Below are 22215 nucleotides of genomic sequence, written 5' to 3' on the forward strand. Positions count from 1 at the left end.
TCTGCTCTAATACTGCTAGAGTATATAGCGTTAAGTTTAATCTTGGTGATAAAACTGCCTCATAAAACTCTATAGGTAGCAACTTAAATGTCCAACATCAAGGGCAAGATAAAATAAACTGCCAAATAAAATACAGGTTTGCCATGCTTGATCTAAATCCCTTGGGGCCAGGAATTCAGAATATTGTGGATTTTAGAAAAGGAACACAGTGCACGTGCTGTACACTATGTAATATTCCCAGTAAAGACTGGAATAACCTCTGGTTATTAAACACGCTAATATTTCTGTAGTGAAACATGTGATAGTTGGATTAATTGGGATAAATGAAGAACATACGTTACCTCATTGCACATCAGGTTTTGCTGTCAAATTAGCTACAAAGACCTTTCAGTATTTCAAAGCCTTTTGACTTTGAAATTGTGGAGAAGGGGTGGTAAACCTTATTTAAGTCATAGCTTCAAAACACCATGATTTTAAAGAAAATTTAATTGTGTAGGACAATGCTCAGAAAAGGAAACATGGTTATTAAATGAATGACTTAAAACAATGAGTTTTAAAAGTAGATTTTCTAAAATTTTAAGATATTACACATAGATATAGAAAAATAAACTAAGACAACTGTAGCAAGTTAGTGCTGGGTGCTAGGATAATTGATAATTTTCATTTTCTTCTTTGTACTTTTGTATGTTTTCTGAAATTTCCATCAATACTGGGGATAATTTCAGCAATGAACAAAACAAGCTTAATAATTGTTTAAGCTTTATTTCAAAGTGGACACTCTGGAGACCCTTGCTCTCTGATCTATCCCCAATCTGGGATGTGCAAGAGTGACTTTCACCCAAATTCCCGAAAGAGCCTGGGTGGCCAGTGCAGGGCACTGGCTTACTGGAAAGAGCCCAGAAGCAATCACTCAGGTGACTTTGTCTCTTCCAAAGCACTCAGAACCACAGCGTCAAGGTTCTTATCAGTCCTGTCCAGAATGATGAAGAGGTACTGGAAACCGAACCCCAAGATGCCCTTATCTAGCCCCAGCGGTGTAATGGGGCCGCTGGTGGGTCTGTCTGCTCTTCTCTAATAGCACCAAGGAATGAGGCTTTCTGCAGTTTAATGGATTGCTGGGGAAGCTGCAAGTTTTGTTGCAGGGAAAGTCGATGAAAAATAACCTGCTAATTTCGGAAGCAATTTAGAATCATGACATCAGCATCCCTTCTTAGTGCTTGTGGAGTTTTCCCATCGCTCTCTATATAATACTGAAAGAATTCTCTTTACATATGGCAAATGCTCTTTGAGGACAGGGGCTAGATCTTATTCATCTGTATAAATGAGGTGTGTGAAATATATACTCAATAAATAAGTGCTTTTGACTGAACTGATACAATCAAATACAAATACGCGTGCATACGCTTGTATTGTGTGTCTGCATACATATACATACATATATACTGATAGGTTCACGTGTGCATGCACATGTACATATATAATATATATTTCTATATCATCCATTCATCTATACTTATTAATTTATTCATTATAAAAGTGCTTAATGAGAGATGCTTCTATGATTTAAATGTTTGTGAAACCCTTAAATTCTTATGTTGAAAGCTAATCACCAAGGTAATAGTATTAAAAGGTGGGGTCTTTGGGGGGTGATTAGGCCAAGAGGGCAAAACTCCCATGAAATGAGATTAGCACTCTTATAAAAGAGTCCCAGACACATTTCTTGCCTTTACTATGTGAAGACACAGCAAGCAGACCATCGATGAACCAGGAAGCACTCTCACCAGACACTAAATGTGCTGGCCGCATGTTCTTGGATTTCCCAGCTCCCAGAACTGTGAGAAATAAATTTCTGTTGTTTCTGAGTTACCCAGTTTGAGCTATTTTGTTATAGCAGCCTGAGAAGACCAAGACAGATGGTAAGGAATTAGTTGTCGTTACAAAGTCTGCTTAGGATTCCAAGTTATAGAATTGTAAGAAATTCCAGATTTTAGAATTGTGAGACATTATTCCACAAAAGTGGCTGTAGATTACACTCAGTTGAGCATTAAAAAAAAAAAAAAAAAGACTGATGTCCAGCTATTCTGGTTTCTTTGCTTTGGGGAAGGACCCTGAAATTGCTTTTGTTTAAAGCCTCCCTGATGATTCTAACGCTCCTTCAGGTTTAAAATCTACTACCTTGAATCGACTGGGTTAATAATTTTGACAGAGGAAGTGAGTACTACCCCACAAGGCTCAGCAAAAGAAAAACCTCCGTGTGCGTGGTGATGGGGGGCACACATTTCCAAACTACACTCACACGCAGCCTGACACGTGGCTGCCTTCTCTGAGTCATGCTTTCGTGACTACTGTAGATAAGTTCTCAAGTGTGCCGGGAAGGAAACGGTGTTGGGAACTCCTGTTCTAGTTCAGCACTTTTCAGGCTTTAATGTGTCCAGGAATCAACTGAGGACCTTGGAAAAGTATGGATTCCACTCTGCATGCCTGGGCTGGGCTGTAGCAGCTGGGATTCTGCATTTCTAGCAAGCTCCCTGGTGATGCTGACACTGCTGCTGTGCAGCCTGCACTTAGATCAACAGCATCTCCCAGCTCAGGACACCCTGGACAGGAAACCGGAAGGTGGAGAATAAAACATGGAGTGTCCTAGGGCATCTTACCTTTCATTTGTGTGGTGCCAGCGTATGCATTTCTCTTTAAAGTGTAATAGCACTGTTGGGGGTGGGGGTCTAATTTTAATATTTACTTTTCGTTTTGGGACAGGCCAGCAGCAATCCCATATGGATTGACTGGTTTGAGGGTGCACAAGAGGAAGGAGTGAAGAAGAGATTGGGACTAGGGGAGGAAAAGGATGCTCTGAGCTTTGGGAAAGAAGAAGAGTTATTCTTCAGGGCAGGTTCCTCATGTTGAGGTGTCAGATAGTCAAGTGCGTAGGCTCCACGTGGACGCATCCTAATGGAAGGAAGCTAATGTTTGTGAAGTGGCGACGGTTTGGCTGTCCTCTGGTCTACGCATTGCCAGCTTCAAATCTAACGTGACTGTAAAGCTGCAACCACACAGCTTCCCTTTGGAAAGTTTGGTGAGAAGCCATTTTCAACAGAGACCAACTCCCTGGCTGAAAAACAAAGCCACTGAAAGTCCTCATAAAAGGGGAAAACCTCTCCTACAGAACAGGCCCTTGGCATAGGGTGAAATCATTAAAAGACATAGGGCAGGACGCGGTGGCTCACGCCTGTAATCCCAGCACTCTAGGAGGCCGAGGCGGGCGGATCATGAGGTCAGGAGATTGAGACCATCCTGGCTAACATGGAGAAACCCTGTCTCTACTAAAAATACAAAAATTAGCCAGGCATGGTGGTAGGCACCTGTAATCCCAGCTACTCGGGAGGCTGAGGTAGGAGAATCACTTGAACCAGGGAGTCGGAGGTTGCAGTGAGTTGAGATTGTGCCACTGCACTCCAGCCTGGTGACAGAGCAAGACTCTGTCTCAAAAAAAAAAAAAAAGGCATAGAAGCAGAAACTGAAGGGGTGGAAATCTCAGCTACAAAGCCAAGCAGACGCTCATAGCAAACATTGCCAGACATTTCAGAGGCATCCCACATTGCTCCGGAAGAGCAGAGCGAGTGTGAAGATAAAGGCCTGCTGCCGTGGACTGAATGGTGGCCCTACCACACACCCACATCCCCATCCCCATTGCTTGTGAATGTGACCCTGTTTGGGAAGAGCATCTTTGCAGATGTAGTTAAGGATCTTGATAAGAAATCATTCTGACTATTCAGGTGACCCCTAAATCCAATGACAAATATCTTCACATCAGACAGCCAGAGGGAGGTTTGAGGTGAGAAGAATAGAAAATATGGCCAGAGAGGAGAAGGTCATGTGAAATGGAGGCAGAGAGGGGAGTGACGCAGCCACGGGCAAGGAAAGTCAGGAGCCTCTGAGGTGAACGAGACTAGGAAGAATTCTTCCCTTGAGACTTTGGAGGAAGAAAGGCCCTGCTGACCCCTTAATTTTGAATTTCTGGCTCCCAGAACTCTCAGTGACTAGATTCCCAGTGTTTTAAGCCATGCAGGTGGTGGTAATTTGTTAGACAGCCCAGGACACTAATACACCTGCTGTGCTGTTTATGCCATCAGCACAAACCTCCAATTCGTCTATCCTACAGTGAAACTGCCGTTTGCCACGTTTATCCCCAGTGCTCATTTGGGTCTGAGAGTTCATCCCCTTTGTGGTGCAACCACAGGTTAACCAGCTCACATTTCCCACAGCCGAGGGAATAAAGGAAGGAGCACTGAACTGGGAGTCAGACAGACTTGAATTCCAGCTCCACCTTCATCTCAATGCTCTGAGCCCTCTCAGACAAGTCATTTAGATGAAGCAGCTAATCTTCCAGGAAGCTAGTAATACCTGCCACTCAGTCCTGCTGCAAAGATCGAGGAGGAAAACGAGGTCACAACTCCTGGCAAGAAGGGATGCTTGATGAGCTTAATTCTCACTCAGGTGAGGAGCCCATCTGTGGACTACGTGCCAGGGAGCTCCTGCTGTGCTTTTCATGGCAAGAGGAAGAGCAGAAGCTCCAGCCTTCCCATCCCATGGGCTTGGCTGTGAGTCAGGTCACTCCACCTGGACACCTGTGGGCATCCATGGGTAGCTGAGATTACCAGGGCTGTCACAGCATCTGCTGCTGTCTCTGTCTCTTGGACCAGAGCCCTCCAGCCAGTGCCCACCTGCGAGGTACAGCCATTGCTGTCCCCTAGCCTCCCTCTAGGATCAGGACATCCACCCAGAAACCAGGCAGTCCTCCTCCCTGAGTCAGTTCTGCTTTTCAGAGGGTTAAGGAACTTCTTGCGTATCCAGAGGGTAAGGATCTCATCATTCTCCAGTATCATACAGATGTAAAATGACAGGGCAAGGGATTTAAAGTAGGTCTGGTCTGCCTGACTCTGAAACTCCTGCTCTTTCTAATACAATCACTGCTTTTCACACCAAAGAGGAATAACAAAACTACCTTTCTGACTGGCAAAATAAAGCAAATACATAGACAAGGAGATTAATTTTAAAACTGGTCCACCAAACTTTGCCAATTTCAAGGTTTTTCTTTCACTGTAAATATTTCTGAAACGTTTGAGTCCTGCTTTTTTGTTTTTTTTTTTTTTTTTTTTTTTTTTTTTTTTAACATTCAGGGTTGTTTTTTTTTTTTTTTTTTTTTTACTTAAATTTTTAGACTTAGGGGTGGTTTTTTTTTTTTTTTTCCTATCAGGCACAAATTTCGGTGTCTCAGACTGACCACACCACTTACTCTGGGTGTCCGCAAAGAGAAAGTTGGACTCCAGGCTTTCTCCTGTGGGAAAAAGGGCACAAACCACTGCCCTTTTACTTATTCCTTCACACCTATGGGTGGAAACTGACTGGGTGCCCTTCTAGCATCATGGTGCTGGGATATCTTGTCCCTGCCCCACCACACACCCGTGCTGGGTGAGAGCAAGTGCTCTGTCCATGAGAAAATGCTGCTACTGGAAAGAGGAGGTTTCCGAACACCAAAGCGCACAGCCCCAGCCATGGCCTCTCAGGAAATCCCCTTTCCACGGGTGGCCACACTGGCATCATTTCTTAGTTCATCTTCCAGAAAACGCCTCCTGTCCCCACTACGAAAAGGGAATCGGGACTCACAGTGATCCCATGGTACTTACTGCCTGTTCATAGTTCTTGGCACCCGGCAGATAAGAGGGATCTTCAATTCAGCCTGTGGAAACAAAAGCAAACTCGTTACTGGAACTTCCACATCATGTTTTAATTCTGGAGAACAAGCCACTGTTGCTTTTTGTTAAAATCGGATACTGGTGCTGGTTTAGAGGAAATGGCAGAAAGAATCAATCCAGGTCAAGAATTGGCTTATTTCTGGAACGCAGTTGGGGAGGGGATTTCTTTCTCTGACAGGCTGTCCTCTTTCTGTCAGCTTTCATCCCATCTGCCCCCGGGAGTTGAGCAAACATAAACTGAGCCTGCTTTTCCCTGGCGTGCAATTGTGTGCTTCCCCTGGGCACCGAGGGCACGTCAGCCAGGCTCGGCTGGCTCTGCTCCGAGCCAGAGCGTGCAGAAGGGGTGCTTTTTGTTTCCAAGTGTGGCTTTACCATAAAATATTTATTGAAAGTTACAGTTCTACATCACTTTACGTAGAATGCAGCATTTTATTTGAGCCTTCTATTCACCCACATAGGAAAGATTTTTAATGTTATTTACCATATAAATTAGCAGTAGAGACCCTGGGAGTATTCAGTAAGGGCTTCGTATCAATGATCTCATGTAATCTACTCAAAGGCCCTGAGAGGTGTAAAGGATATCAGCTGAGGTTCCAGCAAGAAACAGATGGCACTCTCAAATTGGGTAATTTGAGAACAGCTTAATAAAGAGACCATTTAAAAGGTGTTGGCAGGGTAGAAGGAATCCACAGAAGACAGTGAAGTATCTGGGAGTGGTAATAAAAGGGCGCTGTCACATGCCTGGGCTTGGAGGGGTTTGGGGACCAGGTAGGCACTGGGACACAGAGACAGGGCTCTCTTTCTGGGTTGCGGGAAGAGGAGCTGTGGCTTTCAGTTGTGGGACCTGCAGGGAGGGAGCTGTTGTGGGTGGAATGAAAATCCCATCTCACGCTTCTTTTGCCCTGGATCTCCTGATGCCATTTCCCATTGGCCAAACTCAACAGGAAGCCAAGGGCGAGGAGCTATTAATATGGTTTAATATCCATCAGCTTCCCTGGGCTCCCAGATGAGGGGAGTAGGGTAGAAAGTGGGTTTCACAGTTAGAGAATGAGACCCAGAAAGATTTAATTATGTGATTAAGAATACCCATCTGCAATAAGAGCCAAGGTCCCGAGACCCAGAAATTTCCATTTCCTAACCTGTCAGCATATGGCACCCCACTGAGCCTTAGGCATTTTTAGCATATTCTGTCATCCATCTATCCATTCATTCATTCATCCATCTGGGAAACTACCATTTACTGAAAATTTACTTTGTGTAAATATTGTGCCCAGTGAGACACAGTCCCTGCCCTTAAGCCACTTCTAAAACTAAGTATAGTACGGTTTCTGCATCTCTCCGTGACATCCCTCCTGTTATTAAAATGTTTTGCAAAAAACAGTTAATTGTAAAACAAAACATAACAAATCCTAACTCTGTCTTGGAGAGCCAGCCAGAGTAATCTTCATAGAGGAGACAATATTTGAGCTTTGTCTTGCCAGGTAAGTCTGGGTCTTTTGGGCTCAAAATTAAGGAAGGTGTTCCAAGCAAATGGAGCATCATGTGCAAAGGTGTGAAGATGTTACAATGCAGATCGTGCCAGAGTGGCTTTGCACACTTTGGTGAAACTAAAAGGGTCGGTAGCTGGGATGTTGGTAGTACATGAAAAATAATGAGGGAAGGTCCCTTGGATTGAGATGATCAAGGATCATGCACGCTAAGGGATGGGATTTGAAATTAAACTGTGTGATCTTCAACCTATACTGGCAACCCATAGTAAAGAACTTCAACTAAGCTCTATGTCTTCTGATATCCTGTGTATTTCCTCTGTCCTCACCCCCTTGCCTCATCCCCTCGTCTTATGTTGTAGGTCAATATTGACAGCAGGGAAAGGAGAGGCAGCTGTTAGCCTTTCATTCACTGATGGCCAACTATGGCAGTGTGTAGAGTGCCTAGCCTCACTTGGAAGTCATTTCCATCATGGCGGTGGGAAAGAGGACTTGAACATTCATCAGTGTCATGCAAAGAATGCATGTCAAATACTGGAAGGGTCCTGGACTGGAAGTTGAGAGACCTCTGTTCAGTTCCAGTGCTGTCATCAACTAGCTGTGTGGCCTTGAAGGAACGTTTGGTCCCTCCTCATTTATAAATAGTAGTATCAATATCTTTCTTTTACATCATGTCTTAAGTGTGAAATAAACTGATGCATATGAAAATGTCTTATAAACTATGAAATGTTATGAAATACGAATATGCAATTACTTGTATAACAAAGCAGAGTTTGCAAGGTGCTTTAGCACGTCATGTTATATTTGGGTATGTGGGGATATTGTTGCCAATTTTTGAATATTAATACTTACAGAGATTAAATTTCTTGATTACAGTCATCCAGGACAAATCCATCCCCCATCCCTTAAAAGTATCTACCTCTTAATGATAGCTGCTTATACAGCTACTTCATTCTTCTGAATGCATTAAGTAGCATTGAAATGGGACAAAATAAACCAATCTTTATGGACGGCTCCCTGTGTGCCTGGATCTTGGCCAGTTCTTGTGTACAGAGGAAGGGGACCACAGATGCAGGACAGTTCCCTGCAAGGCTTATTGCCTCAAATCAGAGGTCTGGCAAGGTGGCCAGGGAAGCTGCTCTCCAGCCCCAGCCCTGCCATGCACCGGGCAGCTTTGAGTAAGGCAATGGAGCTTTCTGGGCTTTCGTTTCTTCACCTGAAAAACGAGCAGCTTAGGCCAAATAGGTCTTTTTCAGCTCAGAGAAATGGAAATAGTTTCATTAAAAAAATTACAATCCATCAATATTTGGTGACAAAAATGGTTTCAAAAGTTAAGAGTATGTCATTACATTTCTTATAGTTTATTGTCTTCTCCAATAGAACTCAGCGCAGAGCCAAATTGCAGGGGATTCTGCCAAATTGCTAACACATAGGATAGCAGGGATGGAAACGGGAGGGATCAGGGAGGAATCCTTAATTTTTGCCTTATATGTATATTATTTGATCAGTAATATCAGTGCTTATTAGACTTGTATTTTATAATTTGAATAAAAGTTAAAAATATTCTAGTAGTAGCTTTTGAGAGATGCAAGCACTTTATTATATAAGAAGAGTTTGAAAATGTTACAGAGAAAGCCCAAACTCTTCTGACATTTTAAAAAGCAGAATTTGAGGCCGGATGCAGTGGCTCACGCTTGTAATCCCAGCACTTTGGGAGGCTGCGGACAGTAGATCATCTGAGGCCAGGAGTTCGAGGCCAGCCTGGCCAACATGGTGAAACCTGTCTCTACTAAAAATACAAAAACTGAGCCGGGTGTGATGGTGGGAGCCTATAATCCCAGCTACTCGGGAGGCAGAGGCAGGAGAATTGCCTGAGCCAGGGAGGCGGAGGCTGCAGTGAGCCAAGATTGCACCACTGCACTCCAACCTGGGCAGCAAGAGTGAAACTCCATCTCAAAAAAAAAAAAAAAAAAAGGCAGAATTTGAGGTTTTAGCCACCCTCACCAGAGACTGAGTTAGCCACAAAGTATCATCAGCAAGACAAAAGGGATGGCATTGTACAGGGTAAACAGCTGTGCTCTACTCAGAATGGCTGACACATTGAAAGCACCACGGTCTGACCTGATCTTAGCCATTGTGCAAAGGATGTGGTGAGTCAGTCAGAAAGAGTCTTATGTCCACTGGCTTTTTGAAGGTAATATATTGTAGAGAATACAAGCCCCTTCCCTTCCTCATGTGTGCGTTTTCAAAGACAAGGGAGTGAATACAGATCACCTGTTATATATCCTCCATCTCCCGACCTCAGTAACCTCATCGGGTCTGTATTATGATCCTCATTTCATACAAAATCAAACATGTTTTAGTTATAAAGGAAATAATGTATACCGTGGTCCATTTCCAAGACACAGTGCCTTGAATCGGCTTAGGTCAGCAAACTACAGAAGAAACAGCTTCCCCCCACCTTACTTGCCCTCACCCGAACCAAAGAAGTTTAGTCTAAGATAAAGGTTTACTAGTATGCAAAATAGCTTGCTCTGTCTGTTCTTATTAGCCTACCCAGCTACTTAGGTCATAAGCCAAATACTTAAAGAGCAGCTGAGCTAACTAAGATTGCAATGCATTGTGGGCTGCGACAAAATGCAGCAAGACAACCCTAAAAAAACCACCTAAAGCCCCTGCCTAACAATCCATAGGCAACGTCAGGGAAGATTGTGACCCCATAGCACTCAGCCTATGAGGAACTGGGGGAGGGACCTGCACATTATGGGATAAATGGCTTGTTGAAACTGTTCTGGGAGTGAGTGCATGCCAGACACTGGATCTTGTAAGACCACCATTAAAAGTCTCACTTTTGCTGTTCTCCGGATCTCTGAGTCCATCCTTTGGGTTTGGACAGGTGAGTTTGTTTCTCTAAGTTATGCTTTGAGACAACTGTTTAACCATTCTGAGCCTCCGTGTGCTTATCTGTAAAATGGGGGTAACACAACAGCTACCTTTAGGGCTCTTATGAGGATTACATGAAAAAATACCATATCTAAGACATGGGGGAAATAGTGATTAATATGAGTCTGAACTTGAAGAGTAATTAAATGCCTTATATCACTTTACGTACCTTAAAGTGGCACTGGATTTAGTTAGAAATGAAAGATGCTTAGGTAAGCATCTTGAGGTAAGTATCTGCTAATAACCACTGATGTAATCATAGAATCTCGTACCTGCTTATGCTTTGGAATTACCTGGAAACCTTAAAAAATATAACGTCCCAGAAAGTTTTATTCAGTTGTTCTAGGGAAAAGCCCAGGTATGGACATTGTCTAAATGTCCCAGGTATTTTAACAGGCAGGGAGGCAGAAGGGAGGCAGAAGGGAGGGTCATTCTATTCGCGTTTCCATCTGGCCAGCACTACTCACTGGCAGCTTGTCACTGAACACACCGATTTTTCTCATTCTTACGGAAAGCACCAAATAATCACATGTTCATTCTCCTTGCTGTTCCAGACGCATCTTAAATAGACTTTTAGGAACTGGCACTGCTTGTAAATAATCCTCTATATACTTAGAGTTATTTCTGAGTCAATTTTTAGCTGAATGTTTAACAAAAACCTACCACATCCAAAGATTTTAACAATTTGATCATGGAAAAGGTTTCTAATCATGTCAAGCATCCATTTCTCTCTCAGGTCTTATTAATAGGCAGTGAAGAAGTAAAGTCCAGGCTCTTGCAATTGTACAGGGTAGAGTTTACTACCGTATCTGCAACTATTTATGAGGCTTTACTATGTGCCAGTCACATTCCAGATCCTAGGAATCAGAGAGCATAGAGCAAAAGGTGCTATGGGAACACAGGGAAAAATATGTCCTGGAGGCATCTACACAGCTTTCTATGGAACAGGTTCTTACCCAGCTTTGCCACAACCCCCCTTAGAAGTATCCCCAACTCCCTTTCTCTTGTCTGATTGCCCTGGACAGAACTTCCAACACTATGTTGAATAGGACAGATGTCCATCAATGATAGACTGGATTAAGAAACTATGGTACATATACACCATGGAATACTATGCAGACATAAAAAGGATGAGTTCATGTCCTTTGCAGGGACATGGATGAAGCTGGAAACCATTATTCTCAGCAAACTATCACAAGGACAGAAAATCAAACACTGCATGTTCTCACTCATAGGTGGTAGTTGAACAGTGAGAACACATGGACACAGGGTGGGGAACATCACATACTGGGGCCCGTCAGGGGGTGGGAGGGCTGGTGGTGGGACAGTATTAGGAGAAATACCTAATGTAAATGACGAGTTGATGGATGCAGCAAACCAACCTGGCACATGGATACATATGTAACAAACCTGCATGTTGTGCACATGTACCCTAGAACTTAAAGTATAATAATAATAATAAAAGAAGTAACTGCAACTCCCACATGGGCTATGATAATGGAAGGGGAGGCAGGACTTGTGGGCTGTGGAGTGTCAGTCTTGCAGGTCTTTCTCCAAGGAGTCTTACTTCAAGATCTGACCCAGATCAAAGAGTATACAACATCTTCTTGCCTTGATTCGGAGACCTTGAGAAGCTGGAATGCCCCAGAAATGGAGCACATCTCATGGTGTTTGTGCATTCACTTTCTATAGGAATTATTTCAGTTTCTATTCCTGGTTAGCCACAGAAGTAAAGCCCATGCATAGTTCTCTCTGGCAAAGAGAAGTGACACTGAGGTGTCATCTGTCAGTTCTGCCTGTGGAACCCGGAGTCACAGCAGGGCACTTGGCATGGGGATATTAATAGGCCCAGCGTCAACTCTGCTGTGGGGAAGCTGAAAGAAGCTCTGAAGGTCTCAAGAGGAGACCACACCCTACCTTCAGGGCCTCACTGTCAGGGAGGGGCCAGGCAGAAGGAGCCACGCTGGGTGGAGCAGTGTGGAGGTGCAAAGGAGCCCAGGGTCCTCTGGGAGTCCACAAGGAGAGGCTGCCTGTTTTAATGATGCCAGTTTATTTCTCCAACAAGAAAAAACACCACTGTACTAAGTGCTAGATGCCAATGCAAATCTAATTGCAAACGTCAACATGGGCAATAAAATTGCCCGAGTGTATACCAGGGCCTAAAGCCTAGGCAAAAGAGCCAGAATATGCTCATAATGAATTTACTTTGGGTTGGAACTCTGTGCTTTCATTTCATTAATACAGTTCCCACATAATTTATAAACCCTGACCTGGAACTCTTTGGGGATCCAAAATGAACCCCAGTTTGAGAAACAGTGTGTGTTGTCTCCCTATGGAGCTCACGGTAACCTCCTCCAGGTATAAAGGGGACCATGTCAAAGAGAGGTGCACAGGGTGGCTCACATCCTGAGTAGAGAGACCCCTGCCTCAACCATCTGTTTGGACCAAAGAACCCCACGACTTTGGAGCAAATGGTCTCAGTGATTGTATTTGATTAGCTCATTAAGTACTTTGTGGTTTGAAAATGTTTTGTAAAGTTAATGGATTTGATTTCATTGTTCAACTCCCACTTACGAGTGAGAACATGTGGTGTTTAGTTTTCTGTTCCTGTGTTAGTTTGCTAAGAAGGATGGCCTCCAGCTTTATCCATGTTCATGTCCATGAGAATACATGGACACAGGGAGGGGAACATCACACACTGGGGCCTCTTGGGGGGTTGGGGGCAAGGGGAGGGAGAGCATTAGGACAAATACCTAATTAGGACAAAGCATGCGGGGCTTAAAACTTAGATGATGGGTCGATGGGTGCAGCAAACCACCATGGCACATGTATACCTATGTAACAAACCTGCAGGTTCTGCACATGTATCCCAGAACTTAAAGCATGAAAAAAAACATAATGGGTTTGAGGGTTAAAGAATCACACCTATATTTTAGAAAACTGGAATAAAGAAAACAGCGTTCTGCAGATGAAAGTGTCCATAAGATTTCCGAAGAACATACATTCGATTTGGGCATTAAAACCAGGATGCCTGCTTCTGAGCTCAGAACCCACCTGGGGACTGAGTGAATGTTTTAAGAAGCAGAGACTTGTTTTATAAATAGGCTGGATTTTTCACGTGTGTCTTAATCCAAAAATAATTAATACCCTTATGGTATCACAAGCAGTTTAAACAATTGGAAACATGTAATGCAACAAATCGCATTTCCTTGTTATCCTTGAGAATTCTTGTTATCCCCTGGGAATTCACCAGTACTATCAAACTGAGCTTGCAAAGAGACATTTACCATAAATATTGCTGCTGCATTTCACCTGATCCAAAATTAATATTTCATGAAGAAAAAAATGCTTTTACAGTAAAGAAATTGTTTTGCTCCCCAACATTTGTTACTTATTCCTAGAAAATAATTCTTATAAAAATACTGGCCTCTGTTTATTTTAAAGCCTAGGAAACATCATTCTAATAATATCCACAACATACCTTCTGGATATAGGAAATGACCAAAAGCAAACTGTGAATGGCTAAAGAAAAGCTTTGAATGAATCAGGAAGGTAGGAGGTAGCTGTGCAGTTAAAACTGGGTCAAAGATCAACAATAAAGTCTATATTAAGGCTTAAGGCTTTTTTTCTCATTAAAACAGGAAAAAAGGAAAAGAGTGTCAAACCCACACAATACACATCTGACTTTTTCTGCAGAACCACATCACACATATCCAAAATGGTGAATGATTTTTGGAATTGAGAAAGGGAGCAATGTGTGTCTATTTGGAGAAGAGGGCCAGAAGTGTGTGCGTGTGTTTGCGCACACATGTAGGAGCTTTGAGTAAACACGCCAAAATCATGATTTCTCAGAGACAGATGATATTAATTTGGTTACAATTCAGAGTTATATATATTTCTTTAATTTTCATATCAAAAATGAGAAAGTTACATTTTAGAGATGTTCATACTTAGAGGAAAATATATGCTGATTGGATTTCTAATTCTATACCCCAGTCGGGTCAATCAACTCAATTTAATTAAATATAACATTTAATGTTATTGGATTTCCATTGAGTGGAGGCATGTGAAGTCAAATGGATTGTTATTAAAGATTTCTTGTTTTTTTTTGAGGGGTAAGAGAGAGTGCTTTTCCAGTTTTTCTGCTATTACGTGTGGCATATTTTTATAAGATTTTGCAACTCTCTTGGTAATGAGTAACTTCCCTTAAGTATCTCAAGGCAATGTGACTGTGCCCTCATTTTTTATTTTAAATGATTTTGAAAACACTCTTAATGAACTGATGCAATCTATAGTTTCTGAATTTATTACTCCTGTTGAGTTTTGTTTTCAAAAACCATTTCCTTTTTTCTCTTCAGCTGCCTGATTCTGCAGAAAGGGTTTCCTTCCTTTAGTGGTAAGATTCTTTCTCTCCTTTTGTTCCATTTTGTGGTGAATAGACCCTTTATCCTTTTTCTTGTTCATTTAGCTTTCTCGTGTTCCTTTCCTTCCTTTATCCTTCATTTTTCTTCCTTCTCCTCCTCCTTCTCTTTTCTTTGGATCTTCCTTCTCTCTGCTCTTATTATTAAAATGATTTTTACTGTTCACATAAAGCGAGACTGTAGAAAAATAGTCTCCAAGTTTGCCAAAATCCTAACAGATATTTTATTTTATTATTATTAAGTTTACCTCTGTCTCGCCCCCATTTTTTTTTTTGGCTTTCATAAATGATAGCAGAACCACACTGATTAGGGGCAGGCACTTCTAGGCCTGGATTAAATCAGAACATACCCAACTGTGATTGTTCCTCCATTGATTGATTAATGCATTGAGATGGTACTGAAGGCAAACTTCAGAGGACAAAAAGTATAAGAAAATAAACTAAGATTTAGGGATTGCTATATATTTACCACAATTTACAGGCTAGCCCTGCGGTGAAGATAGGGGTAAAGATAGATCCAGTAAACCCCACCATTCTCATGGACATCTAAAGGCCCATGGCAAAAGCACTCTAATTTTTTTCAACTGTCATTTATTAAGCACCTGGTGTATGCTGGTGATTTTCTGAGGAGCTGTTTCATGATCAGGAGAGCCTGAAAAATTTTTGAGGGAAATTTAAAATCCAAAGGAGAAACACAAAATCCTAGGTAGTCTAAACAAGACTGGAAAGGAGTAATACAACTTATAGTAGTAGTAATATGGTTTAGCTTTTTGTCCCCACCTAAATCTCATCTCGATTTGTAATCCCTAGGTGCCGAGGGAGGGAGGAGGTGATTGGATCATGGGAGTTGTTTCCCCCTATGATGTTCTCATGATAGTGAGTGAATTCTCATGAGATCTGATGGTTTTATAAGGGAGTTTTCCATGGTCTTGCTCACTCTTCTCTCTCCTGCTGTCTTGTGAAGAAGGTGCCTGCTTCCCCTTCTGCCAGGATTGTATGTTTCCTGGGGCTTCCCCAGCCATATGGAACTGTGAGTCAATTAAACCTCTTTCAGTCATAAATTACTCAATCTCAGAGAAGTTCTTTACAGCAGTGTGAAAATGGACTAATACAAATAGTAATAATAATAATAATAATAATATCATTTACTGCTTACCAGAACCATATGTAGGGTATTTTGTTCAATTTGGTTTCTGTTATACAGCAACAATCCAAATGACCTAGATTTTTCAACATTGAACAATCCTGTCATTCTGTGCAAGAGACTTCTCCTGAGCCAAGCCTGTCCAGTGAACAAATGCACAGTGTGGATCCAGATGAGATCATCATTTCATCTGTAACTTCAAGTACATTCAGAACCTAACCCCTGAATTAAACTTCCCCTTGCATAATTAACTATCTCTTTTTCTCTTCTTTTATTCAGGATCACTTATCTAGCAAGATGGAAGACAAGTCTTTCAGCCTAGGTATGCTGAATTATACAGTGAATTCTACAACTTGAGTCTCAGTTTCTCTAATCTGAAAGATGAGGCTACGAGTGCTCATCCTTCTTTGCTCATAGGGTTATTCTGAAGACCAAATGCGATGATGAAAGTGAAAGCACTCTGTAAAGTATAAACTGCTGTGCAAGAACAGCTCCTCGGGTAATTACTGAGTAATTTCTATGTATCAGTGCTGTGAAAAACTCCGAGGATTTGAAATGGACTAGGAAGGTATTCCAAAAGAATTTCTATCATTTTTCATTAAATTTTAATATTTCCAGAGGATTAGTACATTTGAGGAATTGTAAGACACCCAAGGCTTTGATAGATGAATGATAAAAAATAAATAAGGATATGATGAAATTAGTTTTCTGCAGAAATCACCTTAAAATAGAACTTCTTCAGGTCAGATATCTTAAAAAGGGACAAAAGGCCAAGCATCTAAGGAAGGTTTGTTTAAATATAAAATAAACTCATAATAATAATGCTAACAATGATGATAATAGCCACTACCATTTACTTTGTATTTAATAATTGCTAGACACCATGTGCATTTTTATGTACTGAATCTCATTTCTCACCACAAATTCGAGCAGTAGATATTTTCATTCCATTTTATAAAGGATAAACAGAGGTTCTGAGGAGTTAAGTAACTTGCCTAAAACTATATTGCTAGGAAGTAACTGATTCCAACCCAGGATATCCACATCTCAATGACTGGATGGCGTGGTGTAGTGAAAAGAGCATGTAGCAGAAGTAGGAGTTTGGGATGGGGACAGTGTGGAGGTGTCCTGTGTAAGGTGCCCAGACAGATAAAACTGATCGGGAGATCCCTAGACTTGCCCATGAGTGAGGATGTCGTGATGTATAAATATCTGCAGGTAGCCATGGGGCAGACGGGCTTTGCAGGTACTTGTCAAGGCATCAGACCTCCCATAGCTCAGCAAATCCAGCTATGGAAATTACACAGCTCTGACTTTGTGCTCACCAAGCTACTGCCCAATAGCAATTTAGTTTCCGGTGTACATTTGTCTCCTGGGAGGGAATATGCCAGTCATCTGAACTTATAATTTGAGTACACTTGAACAAAATCACCAAAGATGGATGGATAGGCCAGAGTACCAGAGTGGACTGACCTCCTGAGCTCCATCAACTCTGTGTGCCTTGGATTCAATTAGCTTTCTGGGTCTTCGAAACTGATGGTGAAATGTGGTTCTTGGGCCCTCCACAAAAATTCAGCCCTCTCAGAGTTTGGGCCTAGGCTGTTAGTCAGCCCTCATCTTTATCTTACACGAAATTGAACACAGAACCTACCATAGTTAAAGATTATCACCAAAACACAGATATTAATTTTTCATGTTGCATCTAGACCTTTTGGCTTATCTTATTTCACATGACAAACCACAATACCATTTAAACGCAATAGGATTTTGATTCTCATGTGTAAGTGTGTAGGAAGCAGTGTTTCAATTAGTATGACCAATGAAATTTAAAAGAAACGACTAAAATACATATTTTGCTAATGCTTGTGGTGTATCTGGGAGTTCCTTAAATGCTGTTGGCTAGTTTGGAAGACAGTGATGGATGCCCTGATCATGAACCTGGGCACATCAGCAGGGCACTGATGGAGCACCATGCCAAGAGCAGGAGCTCGGGGCTCGGGTGGACCTGGGTCTCATTTCTGGCATATCCTCCTATTCATTGCATGAAATGGAGCCTGTCTGAACTTCAGAATCCACTTTTGTTAAGTAAGAATTAAGTACACCTACTAAAAAAGTGAGAAATGATGAACGTTTTTTGTCTATCAGCGGCACTTCAATGGTAACGTGTAAGTCATTGCTCTTTCGAAGACATGATTAAAATTAAGCAGAATAATCACAATAATGATTCCCACATATTCTGCCCACAAGAGTAACAAAAAGTAAATAATAAACACAAAAAGTGGTCCTATGATAGCTCTATTCCACAATTGTGTTTGTGTGTGTGTGGCGAGGGTGGCGGGGGGCGGGGGGTCGTTATTTTTACTGCTTATATCTAACCTGATGCTTCTCAGTTTTATTGGTAACATCAGTGAATGTTTGGTTTAATTTGTTAAAAAATCATAAATATAATTTAAATTCAGGTACTTATCTCTCTGGTTAATAATTTAGCCCCTTTGAACATTTTATGTCTCTTTGTCATGCTGGAAGGGTAGGTACAGTCTGGAAGAACTCTGCAGAACTCAAGTCTTGGCAGATGTTGGCAGTAGCTTATGATAGTGGATATAACTGCTTCATGTACTAGGATTCAAAAAAGGATGCTTCTAGATCGCCCTCTACTACTCTTCATGTGACCATTTAGCCAGTTCCTGGCTGTCTCTTCTGTGTCAGACACTGTGTGCACATTTGCTCTCACTCTCGAAGCAGCACATAAAATGTATTCTTCTACCCAGTTTCCAATTACACAACACCAACAACAGCTAACTGAAGATCAGAGAGATTAAGCTACTTACCTAAAGACAAACAGTGAAGTCACACACTAGATTCATATCCATTTTTGATGATCTCAAAGCCCTGTTTCCTTCCATTTCACCAAGTTGTCCTTCCTCATCTTTTCTAAGCCTCAGTTTCACCTTTTAAATGCCCTAACATGTTCTCTGCCTACTTCGTTAAGTCGTTAAGATCATTCAAGAAGAAAATATGTATTCAAAGGCCTAGATTACATAAGGCTATGCAACTGTGGAATATTACCATTCTCTAACGAGATTATTAAAATACAATATTTGTAAACTTACGTGTATTAATCAATTCCGTAGTGATTGTGGTCATATTTTATGAATAAAATCAGAGCTGATTTGGAGTGAAGAAAGGAAAGTAGTGGAGAAAGAAGCCAACACTTACTGAATACCTGCTAAGTGTTAAGAATGCACCATATTTCATGTAATATAAATATTACATTATTGAGGCTAAATAATTGTCAATACAAGTCTTATGAGATCTTACTCTATTAAAAAGAGGCAGGAATTAAGGGTCAGATATGAAGCCGCATCCCTCGTCCAAGTGGCAGAGTCAAGATCCTCACCATTTTGCTCAGGCATCAAATCCTACGGACTTTCTAAGACAGCACCTGACTCATGGCAAAGTGATCAAGAAACAGAATCCCCTGGTGTTCAGGCCAGAGCTGGCCAGACGGTACAGAAGATTATAAGCATTGGTTTTCAAATGGTCTGGCCTATAGAATCATCTGAGAGGGCTTATTGGGAATAAGAAAGAAATACTACCATTTAGATGGTTGGTGTCAGAGACTACACAGGAGTGAGTTTAGAGATGAGCTCTGTGAAACTGCAAACCAACACTATTCACCATTCTGATCAGTTAGGAAAATCAGTTTCCTTCTGAATTCTGTTACTGACATTAGTGACTGAACAACCTTGCACATATTACTTGGAGAACTCAAGTTCTTCACCTGTAAACCAGGGTAAATAATAGCCAACTCTTCAGGCCAGCAGGAGCTGAAGGTAAGTAAATGCCAGTTGCCATTCCTACTTCTCTAGGGCATATTGTATCTTAAGCTTCTCAGGATTTCTGAAGCTCTGTCATTTCTCTGGTAGGCCTTCAATTAACCAGGTCTACCATTGTCTTCCTGATATTTGAAATGATTATTCCTGGTGGTTTGGGAGGCCCCTGGAAATCCAAAGAACAACACTATTGAGGAGTTGTGCCACAGTATAGACAAAGAGAGACAGCCAGAGAAACAGCCAGGTAGGTAAGTAATAGACAAGTAATACTCACAACAGAGAAGTCAAATAAGTAAGACCGGTGTAAAGTAATAAAAACAGTATTGATAAAAAGTTCAGACATATCAACACCTTTTAAAATCAAAGTATCCAAAATTTGATGATAGTTATTTTCTTTTCTGTCTCACTCCAGTTTGTTTGTTTTATCCAAGAAAAATCCGGTAGAGATGACTCCTGGCAGTTTTCAAGGTAAGAATTTAACCCCAACTTTAACCTCACTTTTGAGCTCCTTACTTTTGTGAGTGGAAGGATGTCTGCGTGATTCCAAAGTCTAAGTCTCCTCTACCCCAAAGCAGAAAGAAAATCGTATTACTTTAGGGAATGTTAAAAATATATTTCCACAGGGCTCCAGGAGTTAACTTCTACTTTGAATGACCTACTTTGAATGGAGGCTTTCTTTCTAGGGGGCTTACTTAATGAAAGTCAGCCAGGAACGCCAACCTTGGGGCCTGGTCTTTATACTTCAGTTGCAAACAGTCAGGGAGTCCAAGCTCCAGGCAAAGAAGATTGAAAACATTTAGTCTTTTAATTTTCTGTGGGTAGGTATCCTGATTCCTTCTCCCAAAAGAATGAAAGGATCTTTAACAATTGAGTTAAGGGCTTTCTTCTTGCCCCTTTGATGCTATATAGAAGGCCCTGACTTCCACGTTAGAAACACATTTTTCCTTGCTGCTCAGGTCTTTCCTAATGATCATTTATGACAAGGACATGACCATCAGATGATCACTCACAAGAGATGGCCTAATGAGTTTACCTGAACAGCGTGGAGAGCACCAAGAGATCTGGGCTGAGGTGTCTGTCTCCTGTGAGGAGGGGCGGTAGCGCGGAGACCTTGGGGTGGTGGAAATCAGTAAGGCGGTGGGTTGAATTCTTCTCAATGCTAAGCAGTACCCTTCAGCAGAAAACCTCCTGATAGGTCCGTTTTAGGCTTGGTTTCCTGTGAAATGCAGCCACAGACCTGAGAGGTCTGACCTGAGGGCTGGCAGGACTTCCTCTTCTTAGGCTGGAGTGCAATATGTGAAACTCTTTCAGAGGCTGAAATCCTCCAACCCAAAGGGTGTGTTTAAAGACACACGGTGTCCTTACGTGGCACTTCATAGTTACCAGAACACAATAAAAGGAACTGCTGGGCAACACTCAAGCATGGAAGGTGGGTTTTGTGAGTCTTACTTAACATGCATAGTGGACATTAACTATCTTGTAGCTAAATTTTGCAATGGCTTCCTGAGATCTCCCCCCAGACACAAGGACCAGGTGTTGTGGAGAGAACCTGGGAACTAAAGGATAAATGCCTGCCGTGTTAATTATTAGCTATGGGATCTTGGACGCTTTGAAGTTTATTTCTCAAGTAGTTTGAGTGATAATAATATTTGTATTTTAGAAACTTTTTTTAAAAATGAGAGATAATTGAGGATGATATTTCCTTCATTGAGGAAATGATATTTCCTCAGTTGTGATGGAAGGATAATAACATTTATATTTTAGAAATATTTTAATAAATAAACAAAATATTGTAAATAAAGGCATGCAACAATGTTTGGGCACATATTAGCTGCTTAATATATTTTCTTTCTGCCTTAATCTTGGTCCATTTAAGCTGATCTAGCCGAGTGCCTGTCTCCCATTCTGGGGCTGTGACATTCTAGTTTTATATAAATTGATGTTGAATTCCATAACAAACCCCAACGTTATTTACAGTAAATTCAAAGGTAAAAGTTTGTATTTTCTTGGGTAAATAACTCTGGTTTTGACTTAACAGACACCCCAAGGAAAACACGAAAATAAGCACTCTTTGAATGCTAATTATGAGTCAGTTACATTGCTAAGCAACTTGCAAGCATTATCCTCCTTAATCTTACTAATAACCGTGCAAGGAACATATTTTAAATCCCAATTTTGTAATTGGGAAAACTGAAAACTAGGGAGACTTAAGTAGGTTAACCACTTTATTAATTAGCTTTTGCTGCATTAGGAGCTTAAAGCAGTAACCATTTTATTTAGTTCATAATTGTGTGGGTCACTTGCTCACTTCTTTTGGTCTGCACCTGTATTAATTTTCTAGGGTTTTCATAACAAAGGACTGAGCCCTGAGTGACTAACAAAACAGAAGACTGAACTGTATTGTCTAATAGTCTGGCCTCTGGAAGTCTGAGATCAAGGTGTCGACCAGGTTGGATCCTCCTGAGGGCCGTGAGGAGAGGATCTGTTCCAGGCCTTTAACCCCGGCTTGTGGGTGTCTTTGTATCCTTGTTCTTGTGTTTACATGGCATTCTCCCTGTGTTTGTGTCCAAATTTCCCTTTCTGAGCAGGACAGCAGTCACAGTGAATGATGGCTCACCCTAATCACCCAATTTTA

General features: G+C 41.5%; 1 protein-coding gene across 1 annotated transcript in view; it reads right to left on the reverse strand.

Annotated features, from left to right (window-relative positions):
- CLNK (cytokine dependent hematopoietic cell linker) overlaps positions 1–20811 on the reverse strand; it is a 190845-nt gene extending 170034 nt beyond the window's left edge. The window contains exons 1-2 of the mRNA XM_025386090.1: positions 20614–20811; positions 5685–5737 (exon numbers count right to left, since the gene is read on the reverse strand). Of these exons, the coding sequence (XP_025241875.1) occupies positions 5685–5695 (11 nt within the window). The 5' untranslated portion in view covers positions 5696–5737; positions 20614–20811. The remainder of the gene's footprint in view (positions 1–5684; positions 5738–20613) is intronic.
- Positions 20812–22215: the final 1404 nt, after the last annotated feature.

This window comes from Theropithecus gelada, chromosome 5 (genome assembly GCF_003255815.1).
Source record: "Theropithecus gelada isolate Dixy chromosome 5, Tgel_1.0, whole genome shotgun sequence".
Classification (NCBI taxonomy): Eukaryota; Metazoa; Chordata; class Mammalia; order Primates; family Cercopithecidae; genus Theropithecus; species Theropithecus gelada.